General features: G+C 31.3%; 1 protein-coding gene across 6 annotated transcripts in view; it reads left to right on the top strand.

The window, feature by feature from the left end:
• Nucleotides 1–13,100, top strand: part of GULP1 (GULP PTB domain containing engulfment adaptor 1) — a 257,106-nt gene extending 244,006 nt beyond the window's left edge. For 5 of the 6 annotated variants that reach the window (XM_068543865.1, XM_068543861.1, XM_068543864.1 and 2 more), the window contains exons 10-13: nucleotides 127–351; nucleotides 2,354–2,492; nucleotides 6,502–6,596; nucleotides 12,446–13,100. In XM_068543865.1, coding sequence (XP_068399966.1) covers nucleotides 127–351; nucleotides 2,354–2,492; nucleotides 6,502–6,596; nucleotides 12,446–12,517 — 531 coding nt within the window. In that variant the 3' untranslated portion in view covers nucleotides 12,518–13,100. The remainder of the gene's footprint in view (nucleotides 1–126; nucleotides 352–2,353; nucleotides 2,493–6,501; nucleotides 6,597–12,445) is intronic. The other variant, XM_068543866.1, reaches the window with a different exon arrangement.
• The last annotated feature ends 2,010 nt before the right edge of the window (nucleotides 13,101–15,110 follow it).

The raw sequence follows: 15,110 nt of genomic DNA, 5'->3' as shown, positions 1-15,110 counted from the left end.
AAAGTTATTTTGAAAGTACTTATCATTTTCACAAAATATCCTAATACATTTTCATATATACTTTTTTCTTTTTCCTCCACGTCTTCTTTCTTCTCCTTAGTATATTTTTCTGTCATTCCTTTACAGCTGCTGCACAAAATGTCTGATCATGAGCAACACGGGTTTCAGAGATGCTCACCTTCTTTCTGGCGTAGAACTGATGATTCATCTCCCTGTCTAAATATTTCTTCCATTACTGTCACTCCTGTCAACTCGCCTGATTCCAGACTATCATTGGGACTGTTAATACCACCACCTTCTAAATGTGGCCTTTCCAAGCCAATCAGTGAGAGCAGCATCCCAAGACCTCATGTAATTCGCTAAATAGAAAATTCTTTTTATTATCCCACTTATTTTTTTAATTCTGCCAGAATATGCCATTTATATAGTAATGAAAAAAATCAGGTATGTCTTGAATCGATGTGATGTGATCTGGGGCCCTTGTGTGCCATTTTTGCATCCTTTGGTCATCTGATATCAGAGAGTTTCTAGTAGAGAGTGGTGGTCCAAATCCACAAAAAGATGAAATAGGACAGGGCTTTCCTGGTGGCTCAGTGGTTGAGAATCTGCCTGCCAATGCAGGGGACACGGGTTCGAGCCCTGGTCTGGGAGGATCCCACATGCCGCAGAGCAACTAGGCCCGTGAGCCACAACTACTGAGCCTGCGCCTCTGGGACCTGTGCTCCGCAACAAGAGAGGCCATGATAGTGAGAAGCTCACGCACCGCGATGAAGAGTGGCCCCCCACTCACCACAACTAGAGAAAGCCCTCGCACAGAAATGAAGACCCAACACAGCCAAAAATAAATAAATAAATAAATAAAAATTTAAAAAAAAATGAAATAGGACAGGTACTTTCAAAGATCCATCAGATATAGCAATTGGGAAATTAGGCCATTTTTGAGACTCGCAAAAGCTGTTTCAGTAGAGTTCAGCGAAGAGAGCAAAGTCTGGAATGATCTGAGTTGAGGCTTGGATGAAGTAAAAGGGCAAGAAATGTAATACCTCCTTCAAGGACCTCAGCTTTGAAGGGAAGGGAAAGAGAGATGAGAGACGAGAGGAGTAAAGAGGCACTAGGTAAAGACCTTTTTGGTTGGTTTGTTTTAACAACAGTCAAGATCTGAGTATCTTTATATCTTGACAAAGAGGTGAGAGATGGAAGCCAGGGGAAATTGAGAGAGAGGTTGATTAGGAGAACAACATTCCTGAGTAGGAGGAAAGAGCTGAGGGATAAAGTTGCCTCCAAGTCTTTGGATAGTATTTGTAACTGATAGACTATCCATTAAAGTTAAAGTAAGTTGCTAAAGAAAGGGAGATGACAGCAATTTTCCTGCATGAAAAATGTACTAACAGGTTTATTAACTGCATAGCAAATCTATCACTCTTTACACACAATCAGCCTTTTTATCTTCACTACCTGCATCATCTGTGAACCAGTAAATAAATGTATTCTGAGAACACAAATTATAATATGAACCACTCTAAGCAATTCTAAACAATGTTCATGTTCTTATAAGAAAAATAAATTTTTCTCACTATTTCTCTCCAAAATGGGAATTCTCTTTCTTTTATATCAATAGATGATATATATATATATAAAATAATTTTTTCCCCTATATGGCAATCAAAGTGATGATTGTCTCATTCTTACATTACATCCTAGCCCAGACTGGCCCAGATAACTTAATCATTTTGTGATTATAATTTATTTCACAAGGTAGCTATTTATTGTAGAAAACGATGAAATCTTATTCTAAGAAGAAAAGTCACTGCAATGAATATAATAGTTGGCTCCATTACAGTTATAAGTACAAATTAAAATAGACTCCTTAAAATGTTTTTAAAATCATTATCAATTGCTTTTGAATGGTTATATTTAAGATGCATTGCTTATGTTCGGTTATTTCCGTCTAAATCTTGTAATCTTGTGCAAAAGACATTACTGAAATCAGGGTTTTATGTAAATAGTTTCTAACATGTTTTCAATTCTCTGATATAAGTGGCAATTATTTCTAGATATACAAAAAATCCAACATATCTTTTATATCTGTCTAGAATAGTATTGTCACCATTTTTGCCATCATCTTTGAGAACATTTTTGCAGAAATTTTCTTGCCAATGAGCATTTAGCATAAGTGGTTGAGTCATATGAAATTGCCAATATGTAACTATTTTTGATCTACAGAATGGCAAGTTCATATGACTCAACTGCATTTTTTGTTGTGCTTATATATGTTTTATCTGTGTATGAAATATTTAACATTATAATGTGTCTACATGGAATACTACCCTAATTCATGTTATCTTCATTGCAGGCAGGCAATGTGACACCTAAGTGTCCCTCCACTGACATCTTTGATATGATTCCATTTTCTCCAATTTCACACCAGTCTTCAATACCTACTCGCAATGGCACGCAGCCACCTCCAGTCCCTAGTAGATCTACCGAGATTAGTAAGCTTTCTAAACAAATCAATATTCTTTGCTATATTTGTGTACATTTTAAATGTTTAATTAGCACTTTATGGGAAATTATATATCTTCACAAGCTCACTAAAAATTTTAATCACCGAAGAATTATGTTTATATATATGTGCCAAATTCAGTTATTTATATTTTACTTAATAATTGAGAGTATACTACTAAAGACATCACTATTTGCATTTGAAACTATTTTATGAAAAATGATATTTTGGTATAGGGTTAGTTACCTCATAATACAAAACAATTATGTTTATTGTGTTGGGGTTATATTTTTAATGTTTTTTTTAATGATTAAGAACAGTCCTGTGGTAATTATTTTAATCATTTTGACTCATCATTTAGAACTCAGTTTAAATTTTTTTTTTTTATCATAGAGTATATGGATAGTCTTAAAGAAATATATAAATCTATGAATTCCATGATTTATTTATTTATTAACCCTATGTAAGTGTTCTTTCTTTGACATCTACAAAGCTATAAATGCATTGCTTTTCTGATTTACTTTCTGTATGTCTGGAAGGAACATAGAAGTCTCTCTGATGAAGTAGAAAGCATCTAACAGATGTTCATCGTCAACGTCTTGACTATATTTTGCTCTGTGCCCTGTCACAGAAAGTGAAAGAATAGTTTCCAATGGCCATGATCAGTCATCAGGTCTAAAGGGGCACTGAAGAAAAGAGAGTTTTACATATTTTGCTTTATTGCATCCTCTCTGGTTCACATTTGAGACATTTTCAATGTAACTCTGAAGTTTTAGCTTAAGGCTGTAAAGCATTTCAGAGCCTATAGTTTATTTGTTTCCCCTGCACAACTCAACAAAGTGCATTGCACATTTTAGGTATTCAGTACATTTCAGAGGACTAATTTGTAAATACAAAGTAATAACATTAGAACTTTAAAAATCAGTGTACAAAAATATTTCAATACTTTTGTTGAAATATAGTACATTTAAATTCTTCTGAATATATTTTGTGTCAATGCAAAATATTTTTTTCAAGGAAATAATCCAAAATATACACGTCATGGTGTGTTTTTAGAAAATGTTGCCAATATCCTGATATCATAATGGGGTATTTCTTGTCCTTAAGAGTGTCCTAGATCTCTTCCTTTGCCACTATTTTTTACTTCCTTGGACTACATCAATGTTTTGCTCATTCATGTATTTAATCCAATGGGTATTTGTTTAGTATGTACGCTAGACTTGGGTTACATGCTAGAATTTGAAGTATAAATTAGAAGTGTATCCACAGTGGCAGACTTTAATCCGAGTAGAATATAAATTGAGAAGAGTGAATAGATTTTAAGATACTTAGAAGGAATAATCCATCAGGATGGTAACTGAGAGTTCAAACTCCATTATGATTCAGGATTTTGGACCAAACGTTGTTACTGGGAAAACTAGAGGTAGAGAGGGGGAAACTGATGAGTCTCTTTTAAACGTTAGTGAGTTTGAAATGCCTTTGGAAAATCTAGGCAGAGATGGTCAAATGGTTTTTAGGGATTTATTAATGAGAAACTGAAGTAACATCTTGCTATATTTTTTAATGTCTATCTATCCCAAATGCCAGAGTTTAGTAAATGCAGCAGTATATCAATAGAAAGATTAGATAGATAGATACATAGATAGATAGAAAGAAATGGAGCTCTGATTACCACTGTATTATATCTATCTATCATTTATCTATCAATCATCTTCTTGTCTATCTATATTAACAATTTAAGGAGAGATTGTTCAACTCAGTTTTAATTGTAAAATTGTCTAAAACTGTAATCCAGTGGGGTTTTAGTAATAGGACTTTTTCTTTAAATGAAATCTTAAATGTATTCATTCATTTATTTTTCTTTATATTTTAAATACATAAAAGCAGAAACCTACAAGATTGTTCCTTAGTTTCTCTCCTTACTGCCTGAGAACCCTAGTAGTTCTCCAGAGCATATTTTTGATCTTCAAATATGTATCAGACTTTAATTAATTTGTTTAATATCATGTTTCCTAATTGATTATAAATTACATGAGGGAAGGCACTTGACTCTAAAGTCCTTTCCTCAACTGCTTTAATCCACTGCCTAGCAAAATGTATGGCACATAATATGTGTTCAATAAATATTTAGTGGATAAACAAAAGAATGAGTGAAGTATCACCTATTTTTTATTCTTTTGCTCTTGTATTAGATTAAATAATTTTCATGTCATTAATTACATAGCAAATCTTTTTAAATTGAAAATTGGACTTATATGATTTTTTGTTACGAATTTTAGATCCGTCTGAGCTGACTAAAATATGCCAAAGAGCTCTGTTATATTTATTAATTTGCCTGGTATTGATAGGTCTACTTAATATGTAAAGTAGTACTTTCTTGACTTGTGGGGGGGGTTGTGGACCCTTGAGAATATGATAAAAGTTAAACTCTTCACAGAAAAACACAACATGCCCACTCATACAAAATTTTGCATTGCATTTCAGGAATGGTAAGGATCCCGTAAGCCCATCTGAAATCTCTGGTGATTTTGAGTCCCAACTTTAGAAAACCTGTGTAATGAGAATCTCTGTTTCTCCTGGCAACTCTATTTCCTCTTTATTAATTCATTTCTTTTGACAAGCATCTACCACATGTAAAGCATTGCTTGATGTGTTCGTGGTACGGTGGTAACCAGGATGCACCTCCAAAGAACAGTTCCTCTTTTCTCTAAGTTCTGGTTTATTGCCTACAGTAAACATCAGACTGAGGAAAATAAATAGTAACAACAATAATAATACCCATCAGTTATATGTACGGTGACAGTAAATTCCCATTTGTTTAGGAGTACCCTGTCTTATTCCTTTCATCCTGGTGAAACTTGGTAGCACTCCTTTCACTCTTAAAAGTGTCTTTATTTGGAAGATAAATTATATGTCCTTCTTATTTATACAATACTTAACCAGAACCAGGAGCTTCTAAACATTTTACATTTATTAACTTAATACATGAATCTGAAAAAATAAAATTGTAACCAGAGAAGCAAGAATCTTTCATAATGGGAGTCACAGAATGATTTAGAAGATATAATAGAACTCAAGTAGCATAAATATTATTTCTTACAAAACATTTAATTTAGAGAATATAGTTTCCTGGAAAATGAAAGTCTTGATACATTATAAATTCCCTTGCCCATATATAATTTAATTTTTTGTCAGTTAAGGCTGCATTTGAATTGATTCAGAGGAAAGAAATTCCTTAAATTTAAAAAAAAAATTTTAAATCATAAATTAAGTCATAGTCCTATCAATTACAAACATCAATTTTAACTTTGATGCTTCTTTAGTGATTAAAAAAACAATGCAGACTTTAAAATATATGTACGGAGAGCTTTTTGATACTCCATTACTGCTATTTTTTAAAAGAAATTTGTTTTGGGGGATAGGAGGCATTTTTAAAGAACCTGTCTCATTGTGGTTATCTAGGAAGGTGATATGATTTTATACTGCATGAGATGATGTGCCTTAATTTTTTTCTGGCTAAACGGTGAGATTGAAGTACATGAACTGTGAGTTAAACTACTTCCTAATCTACTAGGTCCTACATATTGCTTCGCTATTGTGTTGCAGAGTCATCAATAAATGGAATAGAGAAATTTCAGTGAGTAATACGTTAATTTTAGTACATTTAAATTGCTTTAGTAAAGTGTAGGTATTGTAATATATTAATTATCAAATATTTGGTGAATTTGATATTAAGTCTTACTTAAAGACACAGAAACCTCTCTGAATAATAATTCTTTGTAACCAAATAGTTTTTAAATCGTTATAAAAGCGGATCTTTGCTTCCTTGTTGGTGTTTAACTAGTCTAAGCTCAGGAAAGCCCAGCATAAAGTGTACGTGTGGATAGGGGCTCATTTGGTCATGCAGGTGCTTCTTTATATAGTCCTGCCTTTGAAACCTAACTCACCCCAACTCACTCCTTGTCATTTCATAAACTAAATTATTTTCTTCCTTTTAGAACGGGACCTGTTTGGAGCAGAACCTTTTGACCCATTTAACTGTGGAGCAGGGGATTTCCCTCCAGACATTCAATCAAAATTAGATGAGATGCAGGTGACTATTTTAACAGATTGGCCCATAAATTTTTTTTTTTTCTTTTTTCTATGGGACTAAGAGAATGTTATTTCTAAAACTACCCTTCCCTTGAACTATTATCAACTTACTTAAAATAATTACTTTAAAATAACAATAACATACATTTAGTCCTAAAAATACTCAGACAGATGCTAAAGATAAGGTTTCATTGTGTTTTGTTCTTAATGGTGCGATTTACAGTGGCAAAAACATGGTTCATTTTTTTATACAAAATAACATAAATTCTTCATGAGTTAATTATTCAAAATCCAAAAATTAAAAGGTCATTGCACTAGATTTATAAGATTTGATCTCAGTCTTAACAGTTATGGATTTCAGAATTGTGAATGGGTGAAGGAAAATCTTTGTAAGAATGAAATCAGTCTCTTAAAAAGAAGCACTGTAAAGGGGGTCAACTGTGTGGTGATGGTCAGAAACTAAACTTTTGATGGTGAACACACTGTCCTGTATACAAAAGTCGAAATATGATGTTGAAATTTCACACATGAAATTTATATAATGTTATAAACCAATGTTACCTCAATTAATAAATAAAGCTGAGAGCTAAAACGAAGAATTCCAAAGGAGGAGGGGTATAAAATAATAGGAAGCATTGTAACTATAGTTCATAACTTCTGGGCTCTTATTGAAACAGCAGACACCAAATGACAGCTTCCTTAGGAATGTAGTCCAATTGGGTTCTCATTTCTTTCTCTCCCTTTTATTTTTCAATTCTGAATTGTTCTGGAAGTTTGAAGATATTGGTTTTAAAAGCTTTGTACAGTGGGCCATGATTAGTAATTAGTCTTATAAGCACTATAATAAAGTCTTCTCTTTATTATAGTGCTTATAAGACTTATATTTCCCTTTACATTTTGATGAAGTTATTATATCCTATTTTTCATCAAAAAGACAATATATAAACGGTAGAATTCAGGCAGAGACCAATTATATGAAGCTGATTGAGAAGATGTGATGAAGAGAAGGAGTGGTTTTTATTTATTAGGCCTGGGTTAATACATTCACTCTCTATGCTTCATTTCCTGGAAAAAAAAAAGTTGAGGGGTGGATTATGATCTTCTAACACTGATAAAACACTGCTTCTTAGAAAGATAATAAATATCCTTTCACTGATTTTGGACTGAAGGTGTGAAGCAGTCTTCTTTTCTAGGTATCATGTGAATTTCCTTATTATTCTAGATATAATAATGGCTCTGCATTTTAAAAGTTGGGTTGTTTAACATACCTTGAGGTTTTTAAAGAATATGTTAAAACAAAAATTTCTCAAGTTGGGTGATTTATAGTTCCCTTTTGCATGAAAAATTATTTTAAATCCTTAATATTGACTTAAACTATTTCTATAACATTTCTTAAATATTTTCAAAAAAAGTTATATACATTTTATCCTTATAGTTCTTATACAACTATTAATTCAAAACTTATAAATTAAATAAAAGCAAAATTACAACACCTAATAAAATTCAGATTAAGAACGTTAATATAACAGCATAGATTATTTTATTTGGCTGAAACTAAAACCACCAACATCATACTTCTGTTGATATCAGCATGTATCTTGTTTGATGACACAGTTTCCCCACATCTTTTCAATAGTTAAAATACTACGAGACTTTCATTCAAATAGTGCATGATTATTTAGTGAGAATGCTTTATTTATTTCATATGAAATAAATTTATTTTCCTTTTCATTAGTTTTATCAATTATGTTTGTACTACCTGTGGACTAATGCTTTTGTAAGAACAAAAACAAACATGGGCACTGATGTGGTAGTATTTGTTCTCAAAGGTTATACAAAACACAAAGAGTTTCTATTAATGTTTTTTTAGATTTTCGCACAACAAACGTTTTCTATAGATGTTTGAAGATTAGCCTGTATCTCCAGATTTTTGTAGAAACCCAGTTTGAGAAACACTATATTGAAATGATTTAATGATATGGTAGTCAAATAATGTTACACTGTGGTAGTTTTGCTTTTGTTTTTGTTTTTGTCATTTCTAATATACTCTTAATGTCTTTTTTACTCTTTTCTGCTTTCATGGTGGGTAGCGCCAGAGATGGTTGGTATATTATTTTCATAATAATTTTAAACAACTTATAACTTCTTAAAGCTAAACCTTAATATTTGCATGCTTTTTAAATAAATATTCAAAAAGCAGTCTCACATGTATATGTCTGATTATTAGTTTTGTTTAAAGAGGTTTTATAACCCATATTTGAAGTTATTTTTTCAATGACTCAATCACTACTGCATTGTCCACCTCATTGCTTGTCTGTTCCTTTTAGTCCACGATGTGTTTGCAAGGTCACTTTAATTAAAGTAAAATAATATTTTATCTAAAGTTTATAACGACTTTTGTTATTAATCTTGTTAGCCTAATTAATTGAATGCACACATTTAGCTACTATTTTTATCTTTGCATATAATGAATGTAAAAACTTAATACAGTATAATGGGTTGTATAAACTACACTGAGTTAATAAGCCTAATGAGATTTTGGATTTTCCTATTTTATTTACAGAGGAAATCATAGAAATATCTCATGAATGTAAGAATTTAAACAGAAATGTTAAGCCATATTTTTTATAAATTGTTAGAAAATTAGATATTATTGCATTAGATTATTAGATTATTATTGTTAGTTATTATTAGATATTTATTTGAAATCAATTATATGCTTATATGATTTGACATAATTTAAACTTCTTAGTACATGTCACTGACAGGCAAATCAGTTTAATAGTACTGATAGCCCAGAAGTGTACCTTGTATGTTATAATAATTTAATACATTAAAAAAGGAGAGTGACAAGTCAAAGAAAGAATTTTGCCTTAAGTGATGTTAAGTCAACTGGTTAATAATTTAGGAGAAGATCAATGTATAGCTGAAACGTACAACAGATACTCAGATAAATTTTAGAAGCCTTGGGCAGTTTAAAATTTTTGAAATACAATTAAATATATATCAGACTTTTGAAATGGAAAGAAATTTTTATAAGGAAAAGGAAAATATGTACATATAGTCTCCTATAGAAGGTCTTCTATAGTTCTTTTAAATTTTCTCTTTAAAAAATATAACTATATCATGTACACATGATTAAAGTAAGTAGACAAATGATTAGGAAACTAAATAATCAACAGATAAATAAAAAAGCATAGCTCACAAAAGAAGACCACAGATGGCTATATACTTGTAGACATGTTAAGTCTAATCAAAGAAAACATACAAATTAAGAACTATAAAAGCTATTTTAATCCAGCAAACTAAACATTATATTTTTTTACTAATATAGAGTGCAAATGAAATTGTGATGAAACAAGCACTCTAAATCATTGCTGGGCCAGGGTCAGTTCACAGCATCCCTTTGGGGAGTAATTTGTTACTAATACTTGTATTTCTATTTGATGTCAAAAACTTTAAGACAGTCTATTCTGAGGAGAAAATAACTATGAATGTGGAAAATCTCTATGCATAAAAACATCCAGTCAACCTTATTTATAATTATAAAATACAGGAAATAAATTATATTAAAATTAATAGAACATTATAAAAATCATCAAATTAGTTTTACAGGGACTCAAAATAATCAAATTTGTTCTACTAAGATTAAAAAAGAATATAGAAATGTATATATAATACATTAAATAAGTTATATATAATATATAGTTATTTATATTAGTATTAAATATTTTTTAATTTATAGGTAGAAAAAAGGGAGACTCAAAGGACATACTTCAACACGTTAATTGTTGCATATGAGTGTTTTTTTTCTTCCTTGATATGCTTTTCTCCATGTTTCAAAGTAAGAAAATGCAGTTGGGGAAAATATTTTATATAAAAATATATTTTTAATAATATATCAATAATAAAATCATTATTTTGTGTGATATGAGTTTATGATAGTTTCCATCACTACATAAATTAAATAAGCCTTATTTTCATTCAGACGTTTAAAATTCAAGAGGATATGGAAACCTTAGAAGGATTTAGAATGCATTAAGTCATGACTTACTAAACGAGGCCTAGAAGGACGGGTCAGAAAATGTGTGGGAAATTTTAAGAGGAAAGAAAACCAAGGAGCCATGTAACAATGTGTCTGTCAAAAGGGATAATTAAGTTAATCTAAGAGGACTCCTAAAGAATCCTTATAAAAACATGGAGATATTCTCGTAAGTGACATACAAACATTTTTTGTTGAAACAATGACCCCTATTTTACTTTGATTACTATTCTGCCTTTCATATACTGATAACACATTGATAAATAGTATTTTCAGGGTAATTGAAGTGATAGTGGTTTAATTTCAGAATGAACTGATTAAAACACAATGGTATCAAATCTTTCCAAAGGTAATATATATCCACATTACTTACCTATCTATCTATCTATCTATCTATCTGATATTCCAGAAGATGACATAGTACATAGATCCTCAGATATCCAAATAAAATATTTTAAAAAGCAGTTTATTTACAATATTTTCAGTTTAAAGTATTGACTTTTCTAAGTATTTGGCAGCTGTTTAAAAAAACATGCATACATGTGGCAAAATATTTGTCTTGTGACCAGAATAAGCTTTTAAAACAATGGTAAGTACTCTGACTTTTACTTAACTAAGTATAATTTGTATTCCAAGTACCGAGAAGTACTTTTGAAAAACCCTTAAAGTGATGACATTGCCGTGTGGTCTTTGTGCTTAGACATAATGAAGATTGTTCTCTAAACATTAACAGTGAAAAAGGTGTGGCTTGTATTTTGTAATGATTTTCTTCCTCTATATGATAATGTTTACATTGGATTTATAGTAAGTACATTAGATACGGGTTCTAAATGAAAGTAACTTGAGGAAATGCAAATAGATATGCAATTGGCTAACACACAAGTAGATACCATCTAATTAAACAAAACACAAAGCAGAACAGAGGACAAAAGGCTTCTCTTTGAGAGAGATTTTCTTTTCCTCAGGAATAGACTTTTGTCTACATTTCATTTTATGAGCAAGGATGGGGATGGGGAAGGTGGTAAGACCAGAAGTGGCCCATAGTTCAACTACCTTATACAGAAAAGAAGAGAGCTGGGGAGTAGAGAAGGACAAACACCTTTGCCACTAACTTTTAACTCAAAAATCTTCAAAAAATTTTTTTTCATGGCAATTGGGTATTTGGTCTCAATAAATCAAAATCAATTTAACTTCCAGAAGCATCTAAAACATGCTAGAGGTGAGTGGAATTCAAAGCAATAATTTGCAGCTACAAGCAGCTACAAGGCTAGTAGAGGAAGCTTTCTCCATGGCAAAGTGGTCTGCAGTCCTGTGTTACACATAGGATACAGCATTGCATTTAGGGAATACAATGCAATTTATTTTACCAGGCTCTGAATAGTGGTAACCAAGAAGAAAAGTTGAAAACTATCAGGCTGTCATCACCTTGAGGTCTAGCTATCTTACTTATATGAATATTGACCTTTAAAGCCAAGGGATTTAAGCTACAGTAGAATGACATAAAGTAGACTTCACTGAAAAGAAACATTTAAGTCTTAAAATTACTTAATTCCACATATTTCTGTTTTCTTCTATCTCTTATGCGTGCTAACCTCATGTATATTTAAAACATTTAAAATGCTAATGGGTGTAAAAGCATTTGATAAAAATTTGACAAGCCAACATTTGACATATAATTATTTCTTAGTTGATCAAAACATGAAGATTTCAACTTCTGCTCATAGTCTCTTTCATTTACTGATTTTTTTTTTTTTTTTTTTTTTTGCTATGAGCATTTCCTATTTTAATGATTTTACTTTATTTTGCAGGAGGGGTTCAAAATGGGACTAACTCTTGAAGGCACAGTATTTTGTCTCGACCCATTAGACAGCAGGTGCTGATGTCAAGAACAAGAGGTCTTGAATCTGTTAAATTTGTTTTGTATACATATCTATTATTCATTATTACTTGTGACAGGTATTATACATGTACCAATATATTTTTGAATCTCATAACTTTCTGAAAATTATTTCAGTAAAATTTCCTCATACTTTCACTGTTGTACTGTAGCATTTTGTTTTAAAAACAACTCACTGTAAAGTAAATCATACTTTTATGTTCCTTTCTGTTTGTTTGTAGAAGAATTTATAACTGAAAGACAAAGTATCCAAATATCTGCCTGTGTCTGAGCTCTAAATAATTAGCTTCTTCAAATTTAAGTTCATTCTCTAGGATGCTAGTTTATTACTGATTTCCCAAAAGCCATACCTTAAAGATACCTTTCAGAGTCCTCAAGAGATACACCAATGCCAAACTAAATATGTTCTATATTCAAACCAATAAACATGTTACCATTCATTAGACAGATGTCATTCTATGTATGAAATGTTGTTCATATTATTGGGAAAATGTAAACTTTGAATATAATACCACCAGATCCTTTTTAGCAGGTAAAAGAACAAAAACATAAATTCCAATAATAATTAAACTAAATGTATTTAGAGTACTTATTAGTAAAATCAAGGTAATAATGTTAGTTATTATTATCAGCTACACTCCAAATATTTTATTTATTTCATACATAAAGATTGTGGAAAAAATGAAAATTTGCTATTTACAAAACACTTAAAATAAAATTTAATTTCTAATGAGGTAAGTTACATTACTAAACATCATCTGATCTGAAGTTTCTGGAAGAAACATTTGGAATATGTGCTGTCTATAGTTGCAGTATCTATTACCCATATATACTTTACCAAATATATTTTTTCTGAACTGAATAAGACTATCCTTCTTATATTTTCTCCTTTGATAAAGATATTTTCTCACCAAAGTTTATTTTGTGATGACCCATTAGTTTTGATACTGTTAAAAATCTATGGCACCTGTTCTTTATGAATTATCAATATTATTTAGCAAATTTAATTTGTGTCTGTTTTGTTAAAGTCAGAATCTCATTTTTCACAAAAATGAAATTGCTGCTCAGTTTAGTCTTTAACATGAACAATAACATTTTCTTGCAGCTGATTTTTTTTTTTTAATCCTAATCGAAACCACCTTTTTAAAAAAATTAATTAATTGATTTTATTTTTTTTTATTTTTGGCTGTGTTGGGGCTTCGTCTCTGTGCGAGGGCTTTCTCTAGTTGCGTCAAGGGGGGGCCACTCTTCATCGCGATGCGCGGGCCTCTCACTATCGCGGCCTCTCTTGTTGCGGAGCACAGGCTCCAGACGCGCAGGCTCAGTAGTTGTGGCTCACGGGCCTAGTTGCTCCGCGGCATGGGGGACCTTCCCAGACCAGGGCTCGAACCCGTGTCCCCTGCATTGGCAGGCAGATTCTCAACCACTGCGCCACCAGGGAAGCCCGCAGCTGATTCTTGATGTGCTGATGAACTCTGACTTTTAAAAATGTTTGTTTCTTACACCTTTGCCCATTATGTAACAGACTGTAATTTGTACTGAGTGCAGCAAAATTTATGGTCAAATTTATAAATTTGGTTCATCACATTATAAGAAAAAAAATTAAATTAATGAAAATATGAGCTTAGATTGAGGGTAGATCTCAAAAATGTTTCTTTTCCTTTAGCCATGGGAATTTTCTTCACGTGCTAAAGGTACATTTTCACTAGGAACAGAAATCAAATAGGCTTATGCAATATTATATTTGTATGTATCCCCATAATGTTCTGTGGTGTATATAAGCCTTCTTGTTTGCTTTCTGTTATCTGCTAAGTTGTACCTGAATTAGAGGGTAGTGTATGTTTCATAAAGAAGAGTCTTTATAATTTTGTTTGTCATATAGTATTTTGGAATTTGTATAATGAGGATGTTTAGAAGCCATATTAATGGCTTTTTTTAACAGATAGAATTTGTATTTTTATTGTACTTTAAAAAGCTTTATGTAACAGGTATATATTTAGTGGCGATTTATTATCAATGGTAACACAATAGAGTACTTTGCACATTTAAAATATGTTACTGTACCAATTTTTAATGGTAATCAATTCTGCTACTGGCATGATTAAATAGTATATAATTGGTCATTAATTATGAACATTTATTTCATCAGTGCATTTTTATGACGATACAGTTGCAAGTTGTATTTCTAGGTAAACTCAATGATATGTTTGATTTTGCTGAGAATAAATGATTTTAAATAAATTAAATTGTATAATTTATATTTGTATATATAACTCATTAAATAACCTCTAATTAATTTAGACACATTCTGAAGCTAATTTCATGCCAGATTTTCCTGGTTATAGATTGGTGCCAAAAGAAAGACAGGAAGAGAAAGAAGAAAGCAGAAAAAGACTTTAACTTCATTTCTTACAGCCCACACACATATTAGCTTTATGATCCAACATAATTCAGTTGTGAAAACAGTGGATTTCATCCTGCTGGTGGGAGAGGTCATAGTTTGGTTCCTTTCACCAGAAGCATCTGGTGTAATAACTGTATGAGGTAAATATCTCTTTTCAGAATGGAGAGCCTTT

This window comes from Eschrichtius robustus, chromosome 5, assembly GCF_028021215.1.
Source record: "Eschrichtius robustus isolate mEscRob2 chromosome 5, mEscRob2.pri, whole genome shotgun sequence".
In the NCBI taxonomy this organism is placed as follows: Eukaryota; Metazoa; Chordata; class Mammalia; order Artiodactyla; family Eschrichtiidae; genus Eschrichtius; species Eschrichtius robustus.
The sequence above is the reverse complement of the archived record's forward strand: the minus strand, read 5'-3'. Positions and strand labels throughout refer to the sequence as shown.